The sequence below is a fragment of the Dermacentor andersoni genome, chromosome 3 (assembly GCF_023375885.2).
Source record: "Dermacentor andersoni chromosome 3, qqDerAnde1_hic_scaffold, whole genome shotgun sequence".
NCBI classification, from domain to species: Eukaryota; Metazoa; Arthropoda; class Arachnida; order Ixodida; family Ixodidae; genus Dermacentor; species Dermacentor andersoni.
This window is the reverse complement of record NC_092816.1, coordinates 73781699-73809296: the sequence shown is the minus strand read 5'-3', so window position 1 is coordinate 73809296 and position 27598 is coordinate 73781699. Positions and strand designations below refer to the sequence as shown.

Below are 27598 nucleotides of genomic sequence, written 5' to 3'. Positions count from 1 at the left end.
AACAACAACAGCGCAATGAAGACGAAGGAATGAGTAGACACAACACAACCACTCACTTTCAACTAGAAAATTTATTGAAGGAACCAGCAATCGTGGTTAGATCACTTAATGCAGAAAAATAATAAATAAGGAGAAAAATCAAAGGAGTTACAAAGCAATCAAAAGGAGTGTGCTGCTCGGCTATCACCGATCTGCGCAATCTGAAAAAAAAAAATTTTCTTGGAGAGCTATCGTTCTGCTTTCTGCGTGTTACGGGCGTCACAAAATTTCGCTTGTCAATTGGTCCGAGTGGATGAAACAGAATTTTGGTCCGAGCGAATTTTGCGGTGCACCCGCAGTCACAGCAATGCGTTAGCAAGTGTGACGGCGAGAAAACAGGGCTTTTCAGCGCATTTTGGTGCTCCCTAAAAGGCGTACCTTTAAACACAAGCTTGATTAACCGACGTACGCTCGGCCGCACCTTTGTATACACTACTGAAATGACGCAAGGCACAGACCTATTAACGCACGTGCCTTACAAGACAGGCATCTTCTTTTGAAATTTCTTTGAATGTATCTCATTATGGTTTCGTTCGGATATGCAAATCAGCTGAGCCTGTGAGCATTGTAAAAATTAAGCAACTAGGATCATGTGAAGCGCACGAAAGCTCGAAGTGCACTTTTGTCCCGCGCAGGTACGCACCATTCTTAATAGGAAAGAGATGGAGAGAACACCGTATTCACCCGTGAATACAAACATAAAAACCATTTTATACTTTTATTTTCCATGCGAAACCTATTCGGCCTACCGACGACTCTATTCGAGCAAAAAAGGAGCTGCCTGTCTTTTTTTTTTTTTTTTTTCGTGCGATTTATATAGCGTGCGCAACCATTTCGCAATCCGCGTTCGAGGAAAAGGGTTGAGCAAACACGTTTGTAGCTGTTCAGGCTCCAGACCGAATTTGTTTGAGGTACAGAGCGCGCCATTCAACGTTCGCCTCGGCTTTCACCGGGTTCTGTGGCTAATAGGAGTAGCTCACGCGGATGTGTACACGCGCATCCATTCTTCCTCTGTTGCGCTCTCCCACCTTGAGCTTCTCCTTCCGGATCCGTCAGAAAGTATCCGTCAGAAACACGGCTCGTACCATAAAGGACATCGGGGATGTACGGCAACCCTATATAGCTGGCGTTTACACGAACCCAATTAGCGGCGACAAATTGGAGTGGCATCCTCTCGCGAGTGACGTCACGTCCAGGACGCTGCTCACTCTGGCTCGCACGGTTGCCGCGAGCGTTCGCTGGCTTCGTGCGTGCTATAGAAGAAGAGAGAGGGGGGAAAGGAAGAAGGAAAGGCAGGGAGGTTAACCAGGTTGAGTCCAGTTTGCTACCCTACACGTGGGGAGGGGAACGGGGAATGAAAGAGAGAGGGAGAGAAAACATGAGTCTATACCACACTTTCACATGCACTACGTTAGGTGCAGGATGTCTATAGTCGGGTAATCAAATCGTAGGAATTAAGTACGCCTGAGCTATGCTTCCTGAAGGATGTTTCGGCTGCTTTCTGCTGTCGAGCCCGAAGTGCAGGTAGATTTTTTTAGCAAAACCACACGACGCATGAAAAACTGAGGCTTAGATATAGGAAGCGACGTACTGCTTTTCCAATGCATATAGGCGCGCCGTGCAGGTAGCTAAACTAATGTTGAAAAAGAATGCACGCAAATTCAGCCTGTACAAAAAAATTGCACGATATTCTGCTCAAAGCGTGCAGATTTCGTTTATAACTTAATTATGGCAGACACGTACTGCATTTTGTACAGAACAGCAACATCGTCATTCCTTTCGAACAGCGTAAATGCGCACACAAATAACAGATTATGCGTGCTGCAAACCGTCCACCTACAAGTGCGATAACTGGGTGTATTAACATGCACAACTAGTCGTGACTAGAGCAAGTTATAACGGGTTAAAATCAAGGTAATTTTTTCAGAACTTATACGTGACAAGCCTTTGTTACAAGCTTGTAGCACCGCAGCAAATATTCCTCTGGTCTCTTAGTCAGATGTTCAATCCTGCTTTTTAGGATTTGTTTATCCACCTGAACTGCCGCTCCAGTGTTTAGAACCACGCAAGAAAAGTTTGCGACGCGATGGATAGGGCTCCGTCGGCCGACAGTGGAAACGCTGCTTTTAAGAAATAGATTGTTATAAGCCGTCTTTATGCATGTTTACACATGAAAACAAGCGAAAATGTATTTTTTTTCTATAAAGTGCCGTCACATGTGTACAAGCATGTAAAACTACACCGAACAAACAAAAACGCTACGGAACGCATGCGCGACCTACAGCGTCCCTGTATGGGCCACGTTCCGGGCTAATAAAGTCGAATCGAATCGGCTTGTCGGGTTGAAAACCGGCCGCTAAATTCGACGTTATAACAATGGCAACAAGGCAACATGAGTTCGACTGTGTCGTCAAGATTTTCACGAGTCACACAAGGGTGAGCTTGCCATTCCCCCCCCCCCCCCCCCCCCCAATAAGAAATAACCTTTAATAAGTGCCATCCTATAAAGAGATACGGCACAGTAAAGTTGCATCCCTGTGGGAAAGGTGCGTTGGCGCTGGCAGTATTAGTGACGGATTAAGTCTGTGTAGGCGACAGTTCGGAATGCTAGGGGTGCTAAAGCAGCCTGGCTCTTGGTTTGAGCAAGCAAACGAAGACCCCTCGCCGCGTCCATTCTAACTCGCTAACACTGTGAATATACTAGGACGCGAACAATCATTTCACATTTATTTATTTATTTATTTATTTATTTATTTATTTATTTATTTATTTATTTCGGACACTTTCCTGGCGCCAAGGCCTTACAGGAAGTAGTGCTAAGTACAAAAAAAAACACAGTACATAATTATACAATAGGTCTAGAAAAACGGCCTAAAATACAATGGTCTTGAAATTGTCAACTTCAGAAATGGCAGCGATGCAGGAGGAATGTCGTTCCAGTCGGCACCGCCTTTGGGAATAAAAGAATGATGACACATTTTCGTTCTAAAACATGGAACGTCAACTTCAAACATGTGGTCAGAGCGGGACGATATGTACGAAGGGCGAGCAATAAGATGGTGAGAACGGCTCCTTATTACTAGAAAAGTATACGGTTCCATTCCATTTGCTTCTGGCATTATTCCGTTCATATTCAATTCGGTATCAAAATATTACTATTCGCAGACCCCTACTATCCTGCATGCAGCAAGCTACAAAGTTGATCCTCACTCAGGTACTCGTACATGTAATGCGTTGCCACAAGTAGAGCTCAGTTCTAAAATCCCCAAACCAGAAAGCTTCTCTTTGGATTAAAGAATGGCTCTCGAGAGCTGGATAACCGTGAGCGATAGCCATGACAGCCACATTAAATCAAGTGCATTATTTCTTTTTTCTGCGAGAGCGCCTCTAAAAATTTAGAATCTATTTCCTTAGTCAACTTTCCGTCAACTTGCGTCAGCTCTGTGCAAAAAAAAAAAAAAAGCAGTTAACGTATAAACTGTGAGATAACTCATTTTATTCACTTCCCAAACGTCGCGATAGCACAGTGCTCAGACGAATATCACACAGCGATGAACATCCTTATCAAAGGACCAGGCACCGTTGTACAGGACGATGACGCTATTCCAACACCAGGCAGAAAAAAAAAGCATCTTCTCATTCTCTCTGATTGCGACCCCCTGAATAAGGACGTTGGTAGCTGTTGGCCATGCATTTCTGAAAAGTGACAGGTGTTTAGATTTATCATTCTCAATTTTCTGGCACTTCTGCATGCAGATTGTGCAGTAATGTTTACTTAACCTCAAGACATCTTTGTAAAGTCTTGAAGAAAAAAAATTGCACCGGTGATTCAAACAGGCCAGCGTCTATATACGCATACACATATAACATACATATAGGGGGTCCCAGCTAACGTTCGTCAAGCTCTTAAAAGAAAAAGATAATAAAGAGCAGGCGGCAAGATACGATTCTCAGATCTATGGTGTTCGATTGTCAGACCTCTTACGACCGAGCGCCATATAGGCCGTATAACCGTACCATGCAGCGTGCTTTTTCAATCTTCTTTTTAAAGCGAAAGTCTTAAATCTTCATGTTTCAAGGTCGCGTTGTGAGGTACAGAAAATATCACGTCACCCAAGGAAGGCCACAAACGAACCAAATCATGTCCTGCCGTGTACAATATATGAGAAATGATGATTAGCAAAGTTAATTAATGATTGATTAGTGTTTGGATTCAGGTTGGCTAATGTAGATTAAGAGGGATAAAGGTGTATTAAGTAGAACTGTGGTGGACTAGGACAGATTAAAAAGGATTAAGGTGGATTAAGGTTGATTAATGTGGACGAAGGATGATTAAGGTGGATTAGGGTGGACTAAGGAGAATTAAGGTGGATTAGGGTGGACTAAAGCAGGTTATGGTGCATTAAAAAGGATTAAGGAAGAATTAGGTGAATGATACCGTAGGCTTTACAAGGCTTTCGCCTTAGCTTCTATTAGGTGAGAGTTAAGGACACCTGGGAATTTTTCTTTGAGCAGCTTGGCTAACGTAAGCTGGGAAATACGGTATGCAAGGCAACCGATATGCGTATGTATACGCGTTAAATTTGTGCGCGTGTCATCGGGCTATATACTAGCGAGAATGTCGTACCAGCTTGCTCAAACGGTAGCTTCTCCCCAATCTTATCAAAGTTGGTCTGCGGGCACGGTCTTTAATAAGACGGATAGTAATATAATTGAGAATAGTGACATCAGCCTATTTATTTGCGTTATCTGCGCACGCTGGAAGAGAATTGTGCTCGAAAAAAGAAGCATAAACCGGCGTCTTTTTTTTTTGCAGGAATTAACTTTCGTGGGCAACATTTTGGCGCTGATTACACTACATTTACCGCTGTGGCCCAGACACGTCCCCTATTGCATCACAAGTAGACCCGCAAAATATGACAAGAACCAACTGAGCACGGCGAAAAAACTAAACGACTCGAATTCCCGTTTTTCCTGTTTATACTCACAACAAAGTTCTCCAATTTTTCCTTGATGATCCGGGCCGCTCGCTCATTTGGTGCGATGCTCGTCTGAAAGTATCGTTAAACACTTCATTCGTTCATATATGCTGCAGCCCACATGAGCTATAGCAAAAGTGGGAAAATGGAGACAAAATGCGAGTACATATGACGCGAACTTAACGAAAATGCTTCATAACGTGCAAAGGGTTTACATAAATACCGAATACAATATGTGGAACAGTAAATCAGATATTTTATGATAATTAAGTATTATCTAATTTGGGAAATACAGTGGTACGATGACAAACTAAGCGCAGGAGTGCGCGTTATAATCATATCATTAGGTGTATCTGATGGATTGCTTGAAATGAAAGAAAGGTAATGAGCGAGTGTTACCAACAACTAAGTTCCAATGTTCAACTGTGTGCGGGGAAAGGCTGTGCTACGTACTAAAGCGATTTTATGCTAACAGCATGTTAACCTCGAGTTATGCAATGGCTAGTAACCGTAATGCTGCTGCTGTCAGAAAATCGTCACAGGTAATTTAAAAGATTAATTTCAGCGACTCAGTGTGTTGTATTTTTAAGAGTAATAGTTAATTTTAGCGAGCGAAGAGCTGAAGTCGGCAAGGAATCACGGACGTATTTTCAACAAATGAACCTGATAGTATTTTTTTTTTTTTTTGACTTCTACTACAGTATTGATGTCGCATTGTCTACGGTGGTTCCAAAGCGGCGAAGCATATTAAAATAAAGGACGGACCAACGTTTTATACTGTTTGTGCATTGGCAACTTTGCTTTTTCAGGGGTGGAGGTCACTGTTCGACGTACGTAACCAAGCTTTTTTTAGTGCTTTCGTGCAGATGTATTACGTGTGCTTGGACCATTCCATGGTGGTCGCTAAAATCCTGTCGAGCTATTTCTAATTGTAGAATCTCTTGAGTGATGCGCCCATACACGAATAACAATAAACAAAATTTTTGCAACAAAAATACTATTTTTCGGAACTAGTAGATATAAAAGGTGTATGCGCGTATTTGTAATCTCGAATACAAATTGAATAGTCTTTCTTATTTGAGATACATACGATTCAAGGATTCTGTGTGTGTTAGAATTATTTCGAATTTCGTTTAAGTTCCAATATACGTGATGAGAAATGCTATTGAGAGCCTACGGAGAGAAAAGGCACTTCAAGACGACTAGAAATTACCATTTGTGGCCAATCTAAGCGCGGAATGTTTAGACGATCCAGGAACTGCTGTCTCGAAAGACTATGCTTCAGGAAGCACTGCAGCTGTGTAGAAGCTCCGGTTTCTTAAGTCTATTGTGAGCAGCCAAATAAGTGCACTCCACATCCGTAAGTTCTAACTATTTGTTGCGCATGCGCGTTCCTAGTTTTGACTACCAGGTACTCGTAGTGTGCAGCTCTCCGTAGAATCAGGTGATCAAGCCCGTAAGGAAAGGGAAGGGTTGATCTCTTCTGTGTTATAGACAAATAAAAGATTTTCTCTGCGTTCAAGGCCATTTGCCAGTCAGTGCACCAGTGAACAGACTTGTTCTGGGAATTACTATTTTACTTGATAGTCACGGTTCTCGATTATATTGTTGCACCAGTAAGGTACAGTGCACCGTCACCTGGGAATAGTCGAACGTTTACGTCAGTCTGATTGGTTAGATCATTTCTGCAGATAGATAAAGCAGTGAGGCCAAAACAAAACCGTGTGTGTGCGTGCGCGTATCTGTAGCGTGTTTGTTGTCTTCGTGTATGTGCGTATTTGTGTCTATGTGCTTGTGTACGTACGTGCGTATGCGAACCTGCGTCGTTTGCGTCCGTACACAAATAAACCCCCTCAAATCACGAATTATGATCTGACTGTCTACAAACGTGTGAAATTTACATAATTTTATGTCACGGTTCTGTAGACTCCATTGAAAGCAAACAAAGGTGGTAGAATCCCTCTTTGTGCATCTTACAGGGAGTCAATGTAATTGCAGAGTAACTAAATATGACTTTTTTTTATTAAGGAACCCACAGCGCCAAGGCATTACAGTGTGTGGGGAGGGGGGTGGCGTACAAGAAGTACATATGACATCTCTGCTTCTAGGCAGAGTTATAAGTGCAAAGCCCCTTAGCAATGCACATCTACAACATCAAAAAGAAAGCACCATTTGATTCAACACTCACAACATCACTCGGCAGTCTGTTCCATTACCTAATGGTTTTAGGAAGGAAAGACATTCTAAACAATTCAGTTTTTGTCACGAATCCAGGGACTTTAAAATCATGGTCAACACGGTTGGATCTATAAAAAGGCTCTTGCACATACTTTTCGCGATCAACCCAAACAGCCGAATAATAAATAGCATGAAAAAACTTCAGACGCAACATCTCTGGGCGCGTGTCGAGTAATTCCCAGTTGAGCGCTTTCTTCGTACGCGATGCACTGTACCGAGCCCCGCGTGTGCCAGATATGAAACGAGAGGCAATGTTCTGCACCCACTTCAACTTATCTTTATCTCTGCAAGTAGGCGGGTGACAAACCGTACACGCGTATTCCAGAAACGAGCTGACATAAATCTTGTACAGAGTGTTCCGACATGACTGTGCAAAAGTGTGTGCATTTCGGCGAAGAAATCCCAAGGTTTTGCATGCTCTAGCAGCGACATAATCGACGTGACGGAACCTGTTCAATTCAGGGGTAAAACAAACACCTAAATATTTAAATTCGAATACCTGTTCAAACATTCCATTCCTAATAACATATGGTTGCACATCAGGATTTTTCTTTCTCGGAAATTTCATATGAACAATTTTAGACAAATTCAAATTCATATTCCATTTGATGCACCACTCCGAAATTCTGTTAAAGTGTCCCTGAAACATTTCAACATCACAGTCACAAGTGACTACTCTATAGAGAACGCAGTCATCAGCAAATAACCCCATTTGAGATACTATTCCGCCAATAATGTCATTGACGTACAGCAAGAACAATAGCGGTCTCAACACGAAGCCTTGCGGAACAACGGACAGAACTTGCACCCTCTGAGACTCAGTGCCATTCACAACCACAAACTGCTGACGTAAACATAGGTAATCTTTTACCCATGATGTCACTTGGGGGCTAATATCCTAAAATGCCATTTTTTTAAATTAGTAAACAATGCGTCACGGTATTAAAGGCCTTTTTGAAATCCGAGAACACACAGTCCACGCTAAGACGCCTCTCCAGTGCCCCTGCCACGTCGTGCACAAATTCAGTCAACTGCGTAGTACAAGATAGGCCCCTTGGAAAACAATGCTGACGAGGATTAAACAATGAATAGTATGAAGTTAGTAATACTGGCCTATACTTTGACACGGTGTGACGAAGAGCAGATTTCTGAACTGGCACAACGCTTGCAATTTTCCAGTCATCTGGAAGGCAGGATTCGTCAAGATATTTTTCGAAAATAATCTTCAAGTGCGGTGCGACCTACTGAGCACTAAGTCTATAAAATTTGTTTGGCAAGTCGTCAGGTCACCCATCCTTAGCAATCTTCAGATTGTGCAACAAATACTCTATACCACTGATATTGATAACATCGTAGAACTGATCACTGGCTGGAAATTCACGGTATTCGTATCATCATGTCCAATTGCACGGCTGAAAACAGAGCTAAAATACGTATTAAAGAACTCAACTTTTCATACGTCATCATCAACAAAGTTGTTGCCAGACACAAGAGGTGGCATTGTTACAGTGTCGTTTTCATTTCTCTTTACATGTTTCCAGAATTCCTTTGTATTATCCTTTAATTTCGATTCCATTGAAATGCCGAATGAATGTTTTGCAGCTGTTACTGCAACTTTCATTTGTTCTGTAATTTCATGTAGCTTCAACCGATTCTCACGTATCGGCTTTCCTTTAAATTTGCTGTAAACGTGTTGCCTTTTGCGTGTAAGACTGCGTAACTCCCGAGTAAACTAAAGTTTGCTTTTACTTCTTCTTTTCGTTAATGACCATGCCGGAACAAAGCGCTGCTTCAGTTCAAACATCTCCTCAAATATAGACCATAATTCAATTACTCCAGTGTCGTCGGCATATGTTTCAAATACCATATGGTACTCATTCAACGGTTTGTTTATCTCGCTTACATTTGCTTTTTCGTAGTTATATACTGGTCTGTTTGCTAGCTGTTCTAATGATTCTTAAATGTTCAACATTCATTTCACAAAGCGCAGCATTATGATCGCTTATTCCAGGTAGCACTTGAGCCGTGCTACGTTTGTTCATTAAAAAAAAGTGAACCAGCAGCTAAAATTACGGGCACAAGTTATTTATTGGCTGCAAGCACTACTAGAAAGAGGCGGAAAAGTATTTCGCAGTAGCTACCGAAACGCCCCACGTCAAACGTCCCTTCAAACACGGTAGCGTCTTCATCAAAGCGATACATTTCACACAGAAGTAAAATGAACGTACTTAAGGTAAGCTCAATGTTTAATTTACCCCATGCTTAATGTGCGCGGCCTATTTCTTACCATCACTGCATGTAAATAGCAAACTTAATTCGCGTACACAAATGTCAAAGCCGTGACTGAAGGGATAATGCGTTCTTTGAAACTGAAGAAAACTATGAGCTTACAATGGCGCTGTATATTCTCTCCTTAAACATTTCTCTCTCCGTTTGGGACACATTGCTCGGGTATGTTGACCTCACTCTGGTGATCTGTAAGAAAACAGACAAGAAAACGCATGTTCCACTGCTTCGTATTGCAGTACGTTTCAGTACTCCATACTAGAATGTGGAGTTTGGAATTGGAACATCATGACTCGCTTTTGCTTTCAACATCCAAACACTTGAGTGATCACGAGAACATATTTCAGTTTCAGTTTCAGTTTATTATTCTTTAAATACACTGAATTGGTAAGATACAATGCACAGACGAGGGTCCCAAAGTCAAAGACTGCGTGTATGCTCCTACATACTAGAGTATCGCGGTGAATCTAGACTAGTTCTTTTCTTTTTTCAGTGGTTTTTTTTTATTAAATCTTTATTATGTTAAACCATAAATATCAAATACCTGACGCGTGCTTGTAAAGAGACGGACGCCTCACCGCAAGGCGTAATGAAAACGACAAGAAACGCTTGGCTTCGTAATGATAGACTGATACAATTTTTTTTACCGCTTTGTTCGTAAAGTTACAAGTCGGGAGTTCCGCACGTAGAAAGCTGGCACAACCAACTTGATTGCCTATTTCATTAGCCCGCGTTGTTAGGCAAGTTAATATATATATAACTGAAATACGTAAGGCTGAGAGCTCAAAATAGACAAGGACAGAGCTAAGAGGGGTCACTACGGGCGTTTACTACTGTATGGTTGAGTGAAAAGGCGCGTTTATAAATATATACACATACCAAGATAAGCGGATATGCGGTACAATACACAACATTAAAAATGAATTTAAAAAAAGATCGGTCCGTAAGCTTTTATTGCAAGAGTCCGCAACATCAACATTCAAAGTAGATAGAAGTTTTCATTTGTGATTTCGTACAAAATGAGACTTTGAAGCTAATGCCAGTCTACCCTCACTTTCACGGTGCTTTATAATACATCAGTGTTTTTAGTTTCCAAGAAAATGTGAAAGTTGCGCCCACTCACCTCGCCGTTTCGGAGCTTGTCGTCAACGGTCCTCAGCTACAGAATGACGTGACAGTTTCAAAGAAAATAAAAGTCACGATACATCGTTAATAACCGCAGAACAATGTATGAACACATGCATGCGTTCATATACTTTTTATTATTGTTACTGAGTAAACAAATAAATGTATTTTTTTTACCATTTGCAGTTCCTGCTGCGTGAAGTGCTGCTGATCGTAGCATCTCTGTTCTGCAAGGAGTCGAATAGATAATTACAGAGCGCGTTACTTGACTGTATTTCACAAGTTCACCAACCCTAGCATCCTCGAGATGTTACATTTTCTCTGTTGCCTGCCCACACATGCATCGTCGTGATCAGCGTCTTGTCCAGTGTGCGCACGCCACATGCAATTCACGTCAGTAAAGAGAATTAAATTCTACGCCAGTATCCAGCTACAGCAGTTTTTAATATACAGACATACGTACTGCTTGAGAAATCGGTTAGGCCTCAAACACATGGGATTCCAGGCCGTTATGCCTGAAACGTAGGAGGTATCAAGCTGTGCTGTTCAATTGCTATATAAACAGCCCCGTCACTTTTGAGTTATTGCCGTACCAATTTTACTGACTCCAGACGATCGGGGTATTCAAACCATTACATTTTTTTACTAGATCATTTCTTTATATATATATATTTCAATTAATCATTTCGCACCCGAAAATCGGAGCGCATAATCTATTTACGCAACATGCAGGGACTAGCACGGTAATGCTGCATAAGTTCGCCCAGCCATGTCAATAATATCAGTGAGGCAGCGCTTGAGGCTATTTTCAATAGTGGCCACGTGACCACGCTCTGAGTGGGAGCAGGTCCATTACAACCACCTCATGGCAATCTTCAGTTCGCATAAGCTACTTCGATCTGAAGGCCAATATATCAGAAAACCTTCCGCTCTAAGTATCCTATGCTAATAACTGAAGCGGTGAAAAGGAAGTTCAACTATGACATTGAACGCTCGGGAAGCTGCAAAATGGATAGTGAGGGACGCCATTGTGGAGGCCTGCGGATTTCTCTATTAAGGTGCACCAGAATATAAGTACTCAAACGTTATTTTTTTTTCATATACTGTATTTCAGGTCGCCTGCATTGAAATGGGGCCACCGCGGCCATGATTTGAACCCCCGATCTCGATCGTACTCAGCAGAAGAATGCCACGGCCACTAATCCAGTGGGGCGGGTCAGCAACAATGATTCGCCGGTAGAAATTACTCAAGAAATTTCTACAGAAGCAAATTTTCAGCATGACACACCTCTAGTTCGCTTGATCGCGACAGTACAATGTCGCGAGTGCGTACTGTGCTGAATGCTGCCAGCGTACCGTTGTGAAATCGACGTCGGCACATCTGGCTCAAGCCGGTTCTACTGCCTTCTTCGCTCAGAGCACACACTAACGTCCGTAGGCGAAAGAAGCCTGCAGAACATGAAGCATTCAGTGGTGTACAGAAGGGAATCGCGTTGTCACCTGCACGCATGCTATAAACAACTACAGCTTTTTTTTTTTTTTTTTACAGCGAACATGCGTTATGTGACACACTCCGTACATGTGCCAAAGCTGTCCAACCGTGCCGCGTCCGCAGCATCGTTTCCTGCTCGCAATAAGTTATCTTCATCACGTCTTAATGGTGACGTATAAACGAGAAAAAAAATTGGCAGTATCGCCCGAATATCACTCAAATCGATGGCAGTTTAGCGTGCGGATGAACTCCTCGGACAGTGTTCTAACCATATGCGAGTCCGACATGGCGCGTCGAAGCACGCAACGCAAACTGCTCTTGGGCACCTAGTCACCATCTATATGCAGTAATTGTAATTGGTCAGAAAGAACAGCGGCCTGGCATATGCACCGGAAGTCTCAAAAAGCTTGCTTGATGCGCGAGAAGCGCGCTGTAGTGGTGGTGAAGGCAGCGGAGACTTCGCACCTCGATCGGGTGCACGAGATGAGGCCGACGGTTAACCGTCGGCATTGTAGCCAGCGCCAAGTGAAATGTCAGACAAAGTTAGCTTGGCGCTTAATGTTTGTCTCATTCAAACCAGTGCATACACACAGCAACTCAGCAGGAACGCTAGCGTACATATATGTAGTATCCGTATAGCACCACGCTCGTACCAGCAGCGGTAGGCAGAACACCGTTCCGGCTTCGCGACCGAGCCATTTGAGCGGAACGTTGAAGATGCGTCCACTTCGCTTTGTCGTTTTGGCAGTCAAACGGCACTCCGTCTCTGGAAACGATCTGTACTATAGACACACATGCGCCGTCGGTAGAGGGAGGACACCTTAATGGCGACGGCGCAAACGCTCCTCGGACGTCCGTATGTAATTGCTATCGCAATGATAATTCTGAAAGAAAATATTGCACATCAGTGTTTTGCGCATTTCAGCGCCATCATGCCCGGTAATGCAGAGTATGCGCTGTGTATGCATACTTGCAGAGAATGCATACCGTTGCCTTCGCCTCGAGACAAGCGATGCTTCAAAATTTTTTTCTCTTCTCCTCTCAATGGCCTCTCCCACGGTCCAGAAGTTGACCTCTACCGGAAACTCTTTCTTGCCTTCACCGAGATAAGGAGAGCGCCGCCCTCGAGTCAGACTCATTGGAGGTGCTGTTTTTCGGTATAAAGCTCCTGTGTCATTCCTGTGGCAGAGCGGTTGCTTGGGAAACATACACTGCCTGCATGTATAGATGCTTGACGGGTTAAAAAAAGTTTGCTAATAGTGATTTATTAATATATCATTTATTCAGTCATTTAGTTATTTATTATACGTAATCCTATAACATAGATTTCTAATGCCCCCTTCCTCCCCCCCTCTCTCTTCATACCGCGTATTTTAACTTTAACAGAATTTTTTAAAACCATTTGGTATTAGAAGAAATCTACTAGTTGAGCTAGATTACTCGATGGGGCCGACATCGCTTACACTGGAAATTCATGTGCATATTTGAATAATTAGCAAAGCTAGCTTATTTACCACACATATTGCAGTGCACGAATTGAAGCCAGTAGTTTCACAAGGCACATCCACTCTTCTCCCTTTTCTTTATCTCCTTTTTTCCTGCTTGGGGCAATTTTAGGAATTGGCCTAGTGTGGTCCATCGCAATTCGAGCATTTCATTTCTTTTACTGCGGATAAACATACGTCCCGACTGCCTGCACAGCGGAGGCACTTGCCTAGCTTCAGGCACTTGCAACGTTGCAGTGGTCGGGGCACGTGAAGACGCACCGTATACCTCATGTATAGCCCATCTTGACGTGATCAGGTAGCGTGTCTCCCCCGAAAAATATCGTGACGCTTGTCGAGCGGCCGGAGCGACGAAAATCAATGACCTTCATTGCTGAGGACAAAAGCGCTTGGAACTCTTCGTCGCTGATGTCAATCACGACATCGGAAATGACGCCTGCCCTAGTGCGACCACCGTGCAAAAGGAACGACCGGATTTCTGTGTCTTGGTATTAGCACGGCCTTCCGTTTATTTTAGTGCGGCCTGCGTCGCTACTTCCGCTACGACTACGTATTTCTTGATCTTGAAACGCACTTCGTCAATTCCTTTTGGAGTCAGATTATCAAGGTGGGTGCACAGAATCTAACTTCTATACGCGAATTTAACTTCTTCGAGACGTCGAGAGGAACAAAAGCAATCCTGTAAGTTTGAGAAGGCAGGGCGGGGCCCTGCTCACTCTCGTCTTTATTTGTCCTGCGGCATCTCCTCGTCAGTCGCTTGTCCTCTATGACGGTGCAGTCGTTGTCGGAGTCCATGGTCTCGCTGTTATAGAAACAGGAGCCGGAAATCTCCATGTCGACGTGGCGAGACTTACACTCTAGCACTAAGGGCCAAAGTGCAAAGAGGTGTGCTCGACGCAAGTGATGGCGTGCCGTCTGTCATCGCCTCGGACGGCTTCTCGTCCAAGAAGCACTACTAAGCATCCACTATAACAAAACTATCGAAACAAAGGCAAGGAGATACGTCGTTGTTGCCTCATTATGCTCAGTTCACTTCGTCTTCGTCTTCCTCTCACACCTCCTGCTACAGCCTCAGGATCCCAACTGAGTGCACCAGCCTTGAGGCGTTTTGCATCGACCGGCATAAGTTACGCGCATTTTCATTACGCACGCCAACGCTAATAGGCAAACATGTATCAAGAAAAATTTACTTTTAATTCTCATACAGTTTCTTCACGCAAGGGCAACAAGTTTCGGCCAGTAAAAAAAACATCCTTATTATCAGATTGTCTCCAGCCAGTACCATTTGATCAAATGATTCGAAATAGCCATCATTGAAACATCACTTACACAGCAACTGCTTTCCTGATCCACTCAATGCCAGCATTACATACACACATGTAGCAGCGCATATGCATAAAACGACACCATGAAAAGCCAGAAAAAGAAAGCGAAAAAAATCCAAAGGGAGAAAAAAGCCATTAAAGAATGGTCGTCGAGGGACCCTCTACCGCCAAGTTTACTGTAGTGCCGCACTGCAACAACGTACGCGTATATCATCGTCTGAAAGACATCGCGCTTTGCCGCCGTGTTCTTGCGCCTTTTGTTACTCCAGCATGGACTAGCAGAAATTGAAGTGCGCATATCAAAAATAGAGTAGCTAGCACGAGACAAGGGGAAAAGGTTGAAATGGACGGCCACGTGTTGTACCACTGGAAGAAAATGAATTATCGAGCAAATAGGTTTATTCACATTGGACGACAATCGGCGTGAGGACACACGCGGCACAGTCTATCCCTCGCCTCCGAGTTGCAAACCTACACAATTCGATTTTGCGCGCGACTGGACATCAATCGATAAATGACTGCATGGGAAACAAGTTTGGATCGAATTATGTTTTAAAATAATTATTCGATAACTCGAACACGCACCAATTACGGCCTAAGCTTCGTTCCAGGTATTGGCGTAACGTTTGGTGAAGACACAGGCAGCGAACATTTCCTGCCTTGAATAAACAGCGTTAGGCCGCCCTAAAATAAAGCGAGACCGACAAAACCACGAGACCGGAAGTAAACGCCTAAAGAGCGCTACCGTGAAGTCGTAGAAATACGTCCAGCTTTTGGTTCTGGTAGGCTTATTTTCCTGCCTTCCTAAATTCCATGACTTCTACGACTTGCGGGAAAACATGTCAAAGGGTAGTGGGTGTACGATGAACCTGCTAGTCACGGGCACGTGCACATGTGTGTTCATTTCACACTTTATCAGGCTAATCGATCGCTGTCTCTTATTGGACTAATTTCCTGCCTTTTCAAACTTCAATTTCTTCTTAGTGAGGTATCTCTTGCACAACTTTTCTACGCTCACGTGACGCATTCTCGATCGGTCAATTTCGACGATATTAATTTCAGTGCGCGCTGACTGGGCAAAAGGCGGCGGCGGAAATGGATGCGACTGAAGGAATCCCGCACATTTACACTACCTGACTGCAATGACATCATGACTGACAGAATACCCCTCGCCGCTGTGACGCGCCTTCTGCAGGCATTCGCGGTCACGCGATAGTGAAAGTATCCGAAAAAAAAAAAGTATCCATCCATAAAAAGCCCCCATATTGGAAGCCTGCATGCCCGGTCAGTAGCCAAGTATATAGGTACCTTCTTCGGTGAGGTCGAACCTTCTAGCGGCATCCGAAGCAGAACTTGAGCGCTGGGCGTCGTAAGGGTTTCGTTGCGCTTCCGCCAGCACCGCCACGGCAAGCATAGCGGGCATCAAGTGCCAAATGCGAATCATGCTGCGTACAAAGAATTCCTTTGACGAGCTGCAGACAGAATGCCGGCCGTATCGACTTCGACGCGCCGCCGCGATGTCGAGGCTATTTAAGCCCTCGGTATGCGGCCGAGTGAATCCTCATTCACCGACACCGTGAGCGAGGCTCGTCCACACTGTTTGGCCACCTGTACCCTTTAGTCTGCATGCTCGCGACCGACGAAGCCCAAACACTCGCAGCTGTCCTCGATATCCCCTTTTGTGGGAGACGGCTAAAGTCGCGGGCAGTCCCACCCCCAAGGACGCAACGACAAATTCGCGCCATAGAGTCATGCACACTAAAGCCGCCCCCGGCGGGTGTCGGCCAGGTGCCCGTGCGGACGTCATTTGTTTGATCTGTGCACGGCCATGATGTCAGAGCGCCGGTGAGTTGTGTTTCCGCTGCAAGAAAGTAGCGAGTACCGCTAATTGCCAATCAGAGACCTGAAAACAGTACAGAAGGAAAAAAGATCAAAACGAAGGTCGCAGCTCCAGCGGTGCGTCTGCTGTTCGGTTTTCATTTCTTCCATATATTGTTTATTATTTACTTATGTATATCTCGAACCGTCTAAAGGCATTATTGAGCGTGGCTCAAAGCCCTACGATTTCTGAGTTAAAAAATTCGCCGACGATTACGCTGCTCCCTAATGCAAAATTTGAGCGCAGCTGTATACGTATTTTCATTTCGCGATGTATTGGCTGGCGCGGACAATGTCTCGTGCGGCACGTTGCAAACAGAGCGAAGCATTGCAAAACAAGCCACATGCAATCACAACGATAGCGGCGAGCTGAGTCGGCGATCGTCGAAAATGTGATCCGCGGGTCAAGCGCGTCGGCTTCTACACGACTCGTGGAAGGTTCCTGTGTAATCGCTGGTGCCCGCATAGCTTCCAGAAAGTACTACACAATTCGCGTCGCGCATACAGATTACAAATACTATGGTGCCATCTCGTAATCTCGTGCGGCACTCTGCTTTCCTCCCCGCTCTTTCACCATACTCTCCTCCGCTTTCAGCCTTATGCTTTCGCTGTATCCTCCCCCTCCGCTTTCATCTTCGCGCTCTCTTCTTTCATCTCCCACTGCGCTCAGAGTTCACTTTCATTTTTCGCTGTGTTCGTTCTCTCGGTTACAACAGACAACGCCGACGCTCGCCGCAGGAACGGGCGCCTAAGAGCTGCGCTCCGCAAGTTATTCGGATGCGATGCACTGTCCGAATCGATGCAAGCGAAAATTTCTGTGCTGTGTGCTTTGATTGACGATAATTGGCGGTAACGTCTACGAAGCTTGAAGTTCATCAGGGTTTAGTGCAATGCTAAAGTGGCGAGTTGACGTTAAACTTTACTTACACAGAACACACAGCGGGACGTGTTTGCTTGAGGCGTTGTTGTGCGCCATTGTGCATAGCCTGCGAGAAGGTTAACTAGCACTGTCATTGCCTCCCACTGCCTGCGCAAAGCAAGGTGATGCAACCCTTTTTTACCGTTGCAGCGAGAGCACACAGCGATATAAAGCGCCCCGAGTGTTATGCGACACGTCTCAGTTTCAGAAAAGTGTATTGCAGGCAGCGTAAGCCCCAGAAGAGTGCCTGTGCAAAGCAAGGCGATGCAACCCTTTTCTACCGTTGTAGCGAGAGCACGCAGCAATACATAGCGCCCCGAGTGTTATGCAATGCGTCTCAATTTCAGATCCAGCGAAAGCCTCATCCTGCACGGATCAGCCACAGCGTACGCAGCGAAAGAAAGCGCTTCGTACCGTCGGAGAACAGGGACCGCAACAAGCAAGCGATTCAAAAGCGTGCGGGTTATGCAGCAACTTTCCGGTACTGTCGGGAGCTGGGAGCCTGCGCGCATGTGATCTGGTAACATTAGCGCTTCAGAAACGGCGTCGTTGCATTTGCTATATTTGACAGTGTTTTTCCCCATCAGTTTTGACAGGCAGTCTGGCAGCATTGACCCGCAAAGCTGGCAACAGACTTCTACCACACCAGTCAGAACTCTGCCGTAATATCAGAGTTAGTTGTACGAACTTTATGCATAATACACTTTGTTACGGTACCTTAAAGCAATGGGTCTAGAGGACGGTGTTGGTATGTTTTTTCGTACCGCCCTAATCCTATACCCCCCCCCCCCCCCCCAAAAAAAAGAAAACCCACATACCCCTTTTTTCTATATGTATACATACAATTCCTTCCCATGACTGATTGACCAGTTCAAGTTGTCAACTTGTCAATAACTGTCATAGGAATTACTGTAATAAACACAATTCCACAATCGGATTCTTTACTTTTATTTTATTGTAACACTGAGAACTACATACAACCTAATTTTGTATATGTGAGAGACGTAGAGGCCTTTTACACATGTGGATATCAAAAGCTTAATCCAATGAGCAATACACAGACAAAGCAGCTGCTACAACATGAACTGCATTGAGGGCCACACAACACATAAGTAACTAAAGGTGCAAAATATAGAGGGAAGCTTCAAAATACGCTCTGTAACACTGCAAAGTGTAACATGTATGTGTACACTAAACGTTCAAAAAAGCAATGCATCAATGCCCCATTTGCCTTCAAGTTTATAATTAAGTTCAAGTTTACTGAAGTTTATTATGGCCATATGTACAAGAGGAATCTTCGACACCTGGCACGCAGTCTCACAGTGACCGAGTGGAACTCGCCAAACTTACGACTTACGCGACTGCATCGACTAAACCCCTCCCTGCAGCTCCGACCTCCACTCGGACTTTCTCGACGTGAAGCTGCGCTTCTCTGCCGCCTTTGGTTAGGAGTGGCCTTCACAAAGGCACACTCTACATTAATTGGAGTGACTAACAGTGCAGCATGCGAGGTCTGTGGCACCGAAGAAAACATCGACCACCTGCTGTGCCACTGTCCAAGATATGCCCCAGAAAGACAAGAACTTGCCAAAGCTTTCCAAAAACTGGACAATCGGCCGCTTTCTGTGCAGGTGCTGCTAGAACACCGCCCCCATCGCCTGTCGGCCCATAAAGCGGTGAAGGCGCTTTTGTTTCTTAAGGACGACGGGTTTGTGCGACCATCTGTGACTATTAACGCGATTTCTGTAAGACCACACGCGTCAGCGAACTCGCCGCAATTTTCTTCTTTCCTTCCCTCCTCTCTCTCCCTGTGATCTTTGTTTTCCCCTTTCCCATTCCCCCGGTGTAGGGTAGCCAACCGGACGTTATTCTGGTTAACCTCCCTGCCTTCTACTTTTCTCTTTCCTCCCCCCCCCCTCCCCTCCTGACATACCTGCAGTCAAGTTCCTGTTCGAGGTGTGCTGGCTGCCTCAGTGTAAGAAAAAGAAATTGGGTGACTGTCGACACCAGTGTCACTGCTTCTTGCATACTGACCTGCACGTGCCTCTGTGGCATCTTTGTTGGTGCAGTCTGCACAGGTGAGCTGGCGTGGCGAGGTGTAGGAGTCATCCAAGAGAAAGAGTATCATTTACATGAAGAAGTGCACCTGGTTTTCTTGCATAAGATTTCTAAGCATTAAACTGTGGTAAACAAAAATACATTCTATATTCAATTCGATATATCCCTTTCTTTTCTTGGATTCAATGTTCAATTCAGCATCTATTCAGTATTTTACATCCCTAATTAACACTGACATAAATTTTAAAGCATTTGCCTGAATGCTTAGATTGGCAAAATGTGCAATTAAATTTTAAATCTAACTGAAAACCTGTAACAGTCATCTGTGGCTTTCGTGAGGACTTTATGCTCTGAGGCCTGATAGAAGGACAAGATCAGGATGCATTGAGGATCTATCTTAAACATTGCTATATGCTCCAACAGTGGCACACGCAACCGTCTATAGAACTGGTTGTACATACTGAGAATGACTTCAGCATGTACTAGTGGCAAAGAGGAGATGGTAAAGTAGAATACATCTTACGAGTAATAAGTAGAAAGTGAGATTTTGCACCGCTACTCATCCTGTTGTTAAAGATGGTATAACCCATAAACAAAATGTAGTAGCCGATATCATGCTGACAGCTAAAGTAGCGAAAAATAAAAGCAAAGAGCACATTCTAGGAGCTCTAACTTGTAAGCATTAAATTTGTCCACAATACATGCCTGGGTGCTTCAATACATGTCTGTGTTGCTTTAGACTCTGATGTAGCAACAGATACGTTAAGATCGTGTACTGATCAGAATGTTTGAGCAGGTATGAATGCATGATAGCTAGTAGATGAGGACATTTTGCTAGGGTATTGGTAAGCATATTGTAACAGCACTGGCAGATCCAAACACTCATTTTAGGGTGGGTAGTTGCTTGGAGTAATGTGGGGGAGAGGTCATCTCTTTTCTGTTTTATGGAGTCATTGTTATCACATGACTCCCAGCATAACATAAATTCTGTTAACGTTTAATAATGGCTAGCAAGTGGCCCAAACAATACCATCACAACGATCTAACAGTATCATCAACAACACTTTAGTAAAAAATCTGGCACTTCTCAAGGAAAATGTGTAAAACTTATTAGTAAAGACAATTCCTCAACTAACCTTCATTATATTTGGATAATGCAGTTAAAGTATGACAAATGCTGTTGGATGAGCTAATTAGTTGCTAGAATCCTGAAACATGTTACCTGAGCAATTAGATGGAACATAAGAAGCGAAAACAAACACAACAATTGCCAGACCATAACCGACATTTACTTGAGACAGGGCAAATGGAGGCAGATGCCATAACAAACAGCACTTTTTCTGTGCATTCGTGCCCCTCATGCTCCAACATATTCACTTCCTTGTTTTCTATCGTTAGGTACAAACAACAGCAGTGCTCATGGAGCTATCTCCTCTTCTGACATTGAAGTGTTTCAAAGACCAACCCATTAATTTGGCTTAACATTATTAAGGACGCATGTTCTAAGAAAGTAGGATATGCAGGTATCTTCAGCAGTGATTCGCCAGATGTCCTGGGCCTGCCGTCTGTTCCATGTCCATGCAATATTCTCTCTGCCAACCACTTCAGTACCTCCACGTTTCATACATAAAGCATCTGCTACATGACAATGGCATCATATTGACCACCTTATTTCAGCAAACAATAAAGTACATGAAATGCTTCTTTACATAGGCAGGTCTTTCAACTGTCTCACTGATCACCATGTGCATGCTTGCCAATTTGCCCGGAACTGAAAATGCAACCTTGATACCACACTTCGCTGATATTTTCTTTAATGGACGACACATATCACGCATCCACAGCCCAACCACCAGTCATGAGTTAGGGCAAACGTGCAATAACTTGTGCATTTTTTTCGTGACAATGCTTTCCACAACTTTTGCAACAGTTTCCTGAAAGCAGCCTCCTTTTTCAAGGTGCTTTACTATTGGAAATCTGGCACTCTTGCAAGCACAAGGTGGCCAAGACATCTAGGTATATATCACTGTTGAACATATCAGTCCAGCCCTTTCTAGGGTGTATGTGTTCTACACCACTTTAAATAATAGATTGCATTTTGAATACACATTCTACTTGCACCTCAAAGAAACTATGATAGCCACAGGACGAGTGGCACGCATGCAGGAGTAAAAGGGCTTTGTGTTACGATATCTAACAGCAGCTGCTTGGTGACAGGTAAACATTAGTTGTAGTCCAGTGCTCGTGGTGCCCACCATTACTCCTTATGTGCCCCGCAATTGTGCTGGTAATGTTTCACAATCATGGAGTAAAGAAGATAACGAAATCAAAATGACATGGAAAAATCAGGCTGCCAAAGCTTTCATACTTGCATGCAACATTCTTGAATCATTTATTCTAATGTGTTGCTCCTGGCCCCTTAAAGAGGGTCCGAAAATTTTTTTTAAACTTCAGTTCTTTACCAAGTACACTGGCATTTTTACCTTCCACCTTTATGGAGTATTTTAATAAGTAAACAATCGAACAAGCAATCCCATGCGTAACTTTGTGACACAGCTATAAAGCTACTACAGTGAGTTCGACTAATTTTGTAAAAAACATTTGAAAAAAAGAAACAAATAAGATAAACTTTTTCACACAGTGAAAATTGCATCAAAGTTTAAACAACATAATGTGTAAATGTCGGACTTGAATTTCACTCACACCTTAAAGTGGTGAAAAAGGTCCTTGGCTCTTCATTTTGCACACTGGTGAACACAGCATAGCGTATCTGCATAATTCCAGTAAAACAACTTGCAATATTCCAGTGGTATTGTAACTGACTGGCTTTACAAGAGCACTTTAGAAGTTCTGAACTGGTTAAAGTACAACGTTCATGTTTCGTTCCAGTGAATGTTAATCTTGCATAGAAAATGCATGGAGTAAAATGGTGTAACCATCGAAATATGAAACTGGGTATGATAGGAAGGCTCAGCAAAGCAAAGCACTGGAAACATGGTCTGGCCATGGCAACATAGCACTGCAGTCCGGTGTTGAAAATTGCGCAGACAGATTCTGCATCTCTTCCAGAGCAGGCAGTTTCCAGAGAGACTTTGTGATCATGTGAAACCCTACTCACATGTCAAGCAGCAGACCAAGCTTTGATGAGACAGCCCACTAGATGCACTACAAATGTAATGTTCAGTGAAGGCCGATGTATAGCAGACATAGCATGTGACAAATAATTTCACCTTGCTACACGGATTTATCCTAGACAAATGCGGCAGGGAGTCTAGATGGAAAGCATGCAAACCTTAGTAACCGATCAGCAAATACAACAATACTGCAGAAAAGGAGTCACCTCTCCATCAATTTGGCAGACCAGTTCTATGGAAATTCCCAAAGGTGGAGGAATATTCATTCAAGTAAACGTTGTCATCCACATGACAGTAGCACGAAGCTACAAAGCACACCGATTTGGGTTTTTCAAAGACAGCTTTGCTGTTGACGAAAAAGTCTGGTGCACCAGAAAGGTGCTGGTCCCAGGTTGATTCTCAAACAGGACCAATTATTTAACTGCAAACTTTATGCCAAAAATCTGTATGGGTTCCTTTTGCAATTTCATGGTACTGTCAGTGAACATAATCTTTTTCTTTTGAAAAGCCTTCCTCCACCTTGCAAATTTCTGCCAAACAGATTTGCCATATTGAGTACTTCCATGTTTTGATTTGATTAATTTTACCTTGTTCGTAAATCTTCCAGCTCAGCTTAAATAGCAGAGTAACTAGCCTGGAAAGGCATTAGATTGGGGTTTAATCCTCAGGCATGGGTGAATTTTATCTCAAATGCGAAGTTTTGTGTGAGGTACCTGTACAAGCCTCTGTGATTTGGATGTGATGCCTTACATAGGTATTACGCACCAATGTACTCGACGGCATCAATAATGAAACTGCTAAGATAAAGGAGAAGCAGCAATAAATGGTTTCAACACAAGGTAGAGTATAAACATTAGAAAAAGTAGAGATGAAGAAAATGCGAGGCATGCAGGGGGATCAGAGGGGCTGTGTCAAGGTGGTGCCAGTTCCCTAGACGAATGTGGGAGGGTAGACAGTCAACGAACACACCGAGGAGACAACCCTGCAGTTCCAGACAATAGAGCAGCTTAAATCCCTCCAAGGACAGTCCACGGACAAATGTGAAGGGCTAAATCTACCTGTTAGTTGGAGAAACGAGGGGCCAACCGGGTGAAGGGACTTGAGCAGGACGTTGCTGACGGTCGCATACCTGGTTTGGTTTACTTCTCCTGGAAGTCTTAGCAGATACCCAATAACTAAGTGCTAGTTGTCGGCAGTGACCATGGACTTGAAGACAGCGTAGGCCAAAAGATTCATCTGCTTCTTATACTGCCATGTCTTTGTCATCTGCTAGATTACTTGACATCCGAACTTCCCCGGTGAATTTTAATCTTTCTAGCCGCTGCAATTAACTGGCTTAAGAAACTGCTGGAACTGCCATAGCTAGGGCTAAGAAAACCATGGAACTCTTAAACTCCAATCGTGTCACATTTCTTTTGTTTGTTTTGTGCTCGGCTCTCTGTGTGTATGCATCAGTCGCATTTGTAAGCTTTCTTTTGTTGTTGTTGAGAGTGGTATTGCGCAATATATTGTGTCAGTGTGCAAACGGCTTCATCATTCATTTGCACCAAGCTCGCCATTGCATGCGTGTTATTATTTCATGAACCTTGTAGCTTTGTGCCACTATGGAGGCTTTTCCTTTTATCTCCAACAGTTGCATCACCGCTAAACGTCTGACTTGAGGGATGTGTTTTGACTGGATGTAGTTTCACTCTGATCTTGAATTACTACAGCACTGGCTGCCTCTGAACTAGACCTTACAATCAATATCTTTGCAGTATTGTGAACTATTACGCAAGCGACCATTACATGATGTGGCTTTGTAAAGCTGGCCACAACATTCACAAGCATACATCAACACAGTGAAACAAAGGCCTTTAAGCGTTAACATATGCGGTGTAGCACAAATCTGAGTACCAGGGCTGGACTGCAAAGCAAAAAGAAGGCCGACGCGGCTACTAGTGAAGCTGGATAACCGTAAGTATTGCGCCGCACTCGAGTTCCTTAATCGGAGCTCGCTGAAACCTTTTAAGTCACTTGGCCAGAACAAAAGACAAAACAGAAAGAAATGTCACATTACAGTGGTTCACGCGTGTATAAGCTAGGCTGCGAACAGCGATTTAAAAATGCACCCAGCCGCTCCACATTTCACCTGCAAATTTTGTATCGGCAGCACGATTATGCCCCGAATGAGGGAATACGAGGTGTGCAAGTGCCCCTAGGTATAAGGGCAATTGCACAACCATAAGTCTGGAGGCCAGTCAGGAAAAATGATTAAGACGCGAGTACAAGAGTAGAGTAACGCAAGCTTTATGACAAACACCGCAACTTAAGGAACTAATCACGTTCGACAGACGGCAGGCTGAAAAAAAAGTACTGGGACGCTTTTTTTTCGCAAGCGAATGCTACTTCCGCAGCATTTTGCACTTGATAGACTGACATATGCCGTCGAGACGAGTTTATAATGAACGATTCTCTGATAACAGCACCTTGAAAGTCTATGTGGACAAGCCGGTAGGTCGCTTCTGAAATCGGAGAGAAGACATCGTCCGTCTATCCGCGCATCACACGACTCGCCGCAGCTGAACGTTGTAGCAAAGCCTTTGTAGGGCGCTAGCACTCGGAACAGCCAAACTGTACGATACTAACTAACTACGATTAATTACACATCCCAACTGCACTAACGCAGTCGACTACGGGCAGTGAGTTGGTTTTGACGTTTTGGCCCGAGATGGGGTATCGCGGCTTTCGGAGGCCATGCTCTTGGATCGTACGCACGCAAGTAACCTCGCATATAACCTCTACAACAGACTCACGAATAAAAAGAAACGTCGGAGAAAGAAATGCTAGTTATAAAAAAGAAAATGAAAAGCAATAGCATGTAAAAAGATATAGTTCATAAGCTGTTAAATAAAGATCGATGTCCAAAGCAGCTCATGCGTTAAAATCGACGTTACAACCGCTGGTGTCGCGGCTACAAATTTTGCCTCTGGCCCAAATGTAGTGTTTTAGTACACAATAAAAGCAAAATAATAAAATTATACGTAAATTTTAGCTAGATATTAACTAAAAGATCTACTTGCAGAAACACATAGATGTCAGTACTGCGTTGGACTACGAAGATAATAAAACCATTCAATTGATATTGCTTTAAGATTCAAAGGCTCCACTAGACCCTGATGGCTGTCTTTAATGGATGGGGTCCCGAGAAAACGCAGCTTGAAGTCATTGCTCAGGTCTCTCCTCAAATCCACGTATTAATCTTTCGCCTTTTACTAAAGATTACCGTGGGGAGGGACACTCCAATGAGCCTATAGGCCAATTTTTGGGAGGCCTTGCCCGTTTGGGCGAGGCCTAATATTGAAATCGAAAGTCAGAATGAAACTTGCACGTTACAGGCGGTTGGAGTATAGCCGCCATGCAATGGAGTACGAGTGTTTACGTGGAAAGCTGGAAATTAATTCCACCCAGCAGGAAACGTTGCTACAACGAACTTGCCATAACGCACATGGCCGTAGACGGAATATCGGAAATAATGCAAACTTACTTGGGTAAATCATAAACGGAATATAGAAGACACCCAAAGAAGCGCGATATGCCGCTGGTTTAATCAGCTGCGGCTAACCACTTTTCTTTAACCCTTGGCGCAAGTTCCGTGAAACACCCTGCATACTGATTCTATTTTCTGCTACCCGTGAGGGGGAGCACGGCTCCCTCGACGCGGCCGGCACGCCGGAAGTGCTGGCGTTGAAGAAAGCACAGGCAAACTGTCTCGGCGCCAATCACGTGCATAGTGCCCTGTATAAAATACCAAGAAAATTTCCAATACAATAAGGGCAACACTTCATTCAGACAACTAAAAGCACAGGCTGGCTTCAGGAAGGGATACTGTACAATGGATCACATCCATGGTCGTCGATCAGGTAATCGAAAAATCTACCAAGTACAATCTGCCTCTCTATACGGCTTTCATAGATTAGGAAAATGCATTTGGTTCAGTGTCTCTACCAGCAGACATAGAGGCATTACATAATGGAGTACATGAGGCCCATGTAAATATCCTGGAAAATATCTACGAAGATTCCACAGCTGCCTCAATTCTCCACTCATAAAAAAAAGTGGGGTTCGGCAAGGAGACGCAATCTCTCCAATGCTATTCACTGCATGCCTGGAAGAAGTATTCAAGCTGTTACACTTGAAAGGCTGAGGAGTGAGAATTCACAGCGAATATCTGCCAACAATTTTACAATTCTGTTGTAGTTACTAACCGACGGTCCCGTTTTCAGTATTATTACTTTGGGACCCTCGTTTGTATATTACGTTTATGTACCTATGTTTTGCATATGAATAAACTTCAACCTTTGGTTTGCAGATGACTATGTCCTGCTCAGCAACACAGGGGACGAGTTATAGCATATGACTGAGGATCTTAACAGAGAGAGTGTAAGAGCAGAATACAAAGATGATAAATAGCCTGGAAGGGAACAAGAGGCTGACTGGACTGCCAGAGAGCCTGTCTGTGAAAGAGTACGTTTATCTAAGTCAATTACTCACAGGGGACCCTGATCATGAGAAGGAAATTTACAGAAGAATAAAAATGTTTGGAGTGCATACGGCAGACATTGTCAGATCCTGAATGGA

General features: G+C 43.9%; 1 protein-coding gene and 1 non-coding gene across 7 annotated transcripts; one reads left to right on the top strand and one right to left on the bottom strand.

Annotated features, from left to right (window-relative positions):
- Positions 1 to 52: 52 nt before the first annotated feature.
- On the bottom strand, positions 53 to 25758 carry LOC126545161 (uncharacterized). 6 transcript variants are annotated; one of them, XM_072287206.1, is made up of 8 exons: positions 25447 to 25758; positions 22548 to 22614; positions 12024 to 12116; positions 10845 to 10894; positions 10666 to 10701; positions 9648 to 9731; positions 5028 to 5090; positions 53 to 1292 (listed from the first exon to the last, which is right to left on the bottom strand). In XM_072287206.1, exons 3-8 carry the CDS (start codon positions 12046 to 12048, stop codon positions 1170 to 1172), a joined length of 381 nt encoding a protein of 126 aa, XP_072143307.1. In that variant the 5' UTR covers positions 12049 to 12116; positions 22548 to 22614; positions 25447 to 25758; the 3' UTR covers positions 53 to 1169. The 6 variants fall into 6 exon arrangements, with proteins under 6 accessions (XP_072143307.1, XP_072143308.1, XP_054917861.2 ...); XM_072287207.1 differs by lacking the exon at positions 25447 to 25758 and adding an exon at positions 24037 to 25438; XM_055061886.2 differs by lacking the exon at positions 22548 to 22614.
- Positions 25759 to 26185: 427 nt separating this feature from the next.
- On the top strand, positions 26186 to 26310 carry LOC126520973 (U5 spliceosomal RNA). Its single transcript, XR_007597164.1, has one exon. It is a non-coding gene; the product is annotated as a U5 spliceosomal RNA (small nuclear RNA).
- Positions 26311 to 27598: the final 1288 nt, after the last annotated feature.

Coding starts and splice junctions, on each gene's coding strand:
- LOC126545161 (XM_055061880.2), bottom strand. CDS start 16,433: ATGATTCGCATTTGGCACTTGATGCCCGCTATGCTTGCCGTGGCGGTG. Junction 10,702..10,844: donor CGCAGCAGGAACTGCAAATG/GTAAAAAAAATA, acceptor GTCATTCTGTAG/CTGAGGACCGTTGACGACAA. Junction 5,091..9,647: donor AGAGAATATACAGCGCCATT/GTAAGCTCATAG, acceptor CGATACTTTCAG/ACGAGCATCGCACCAAATGA.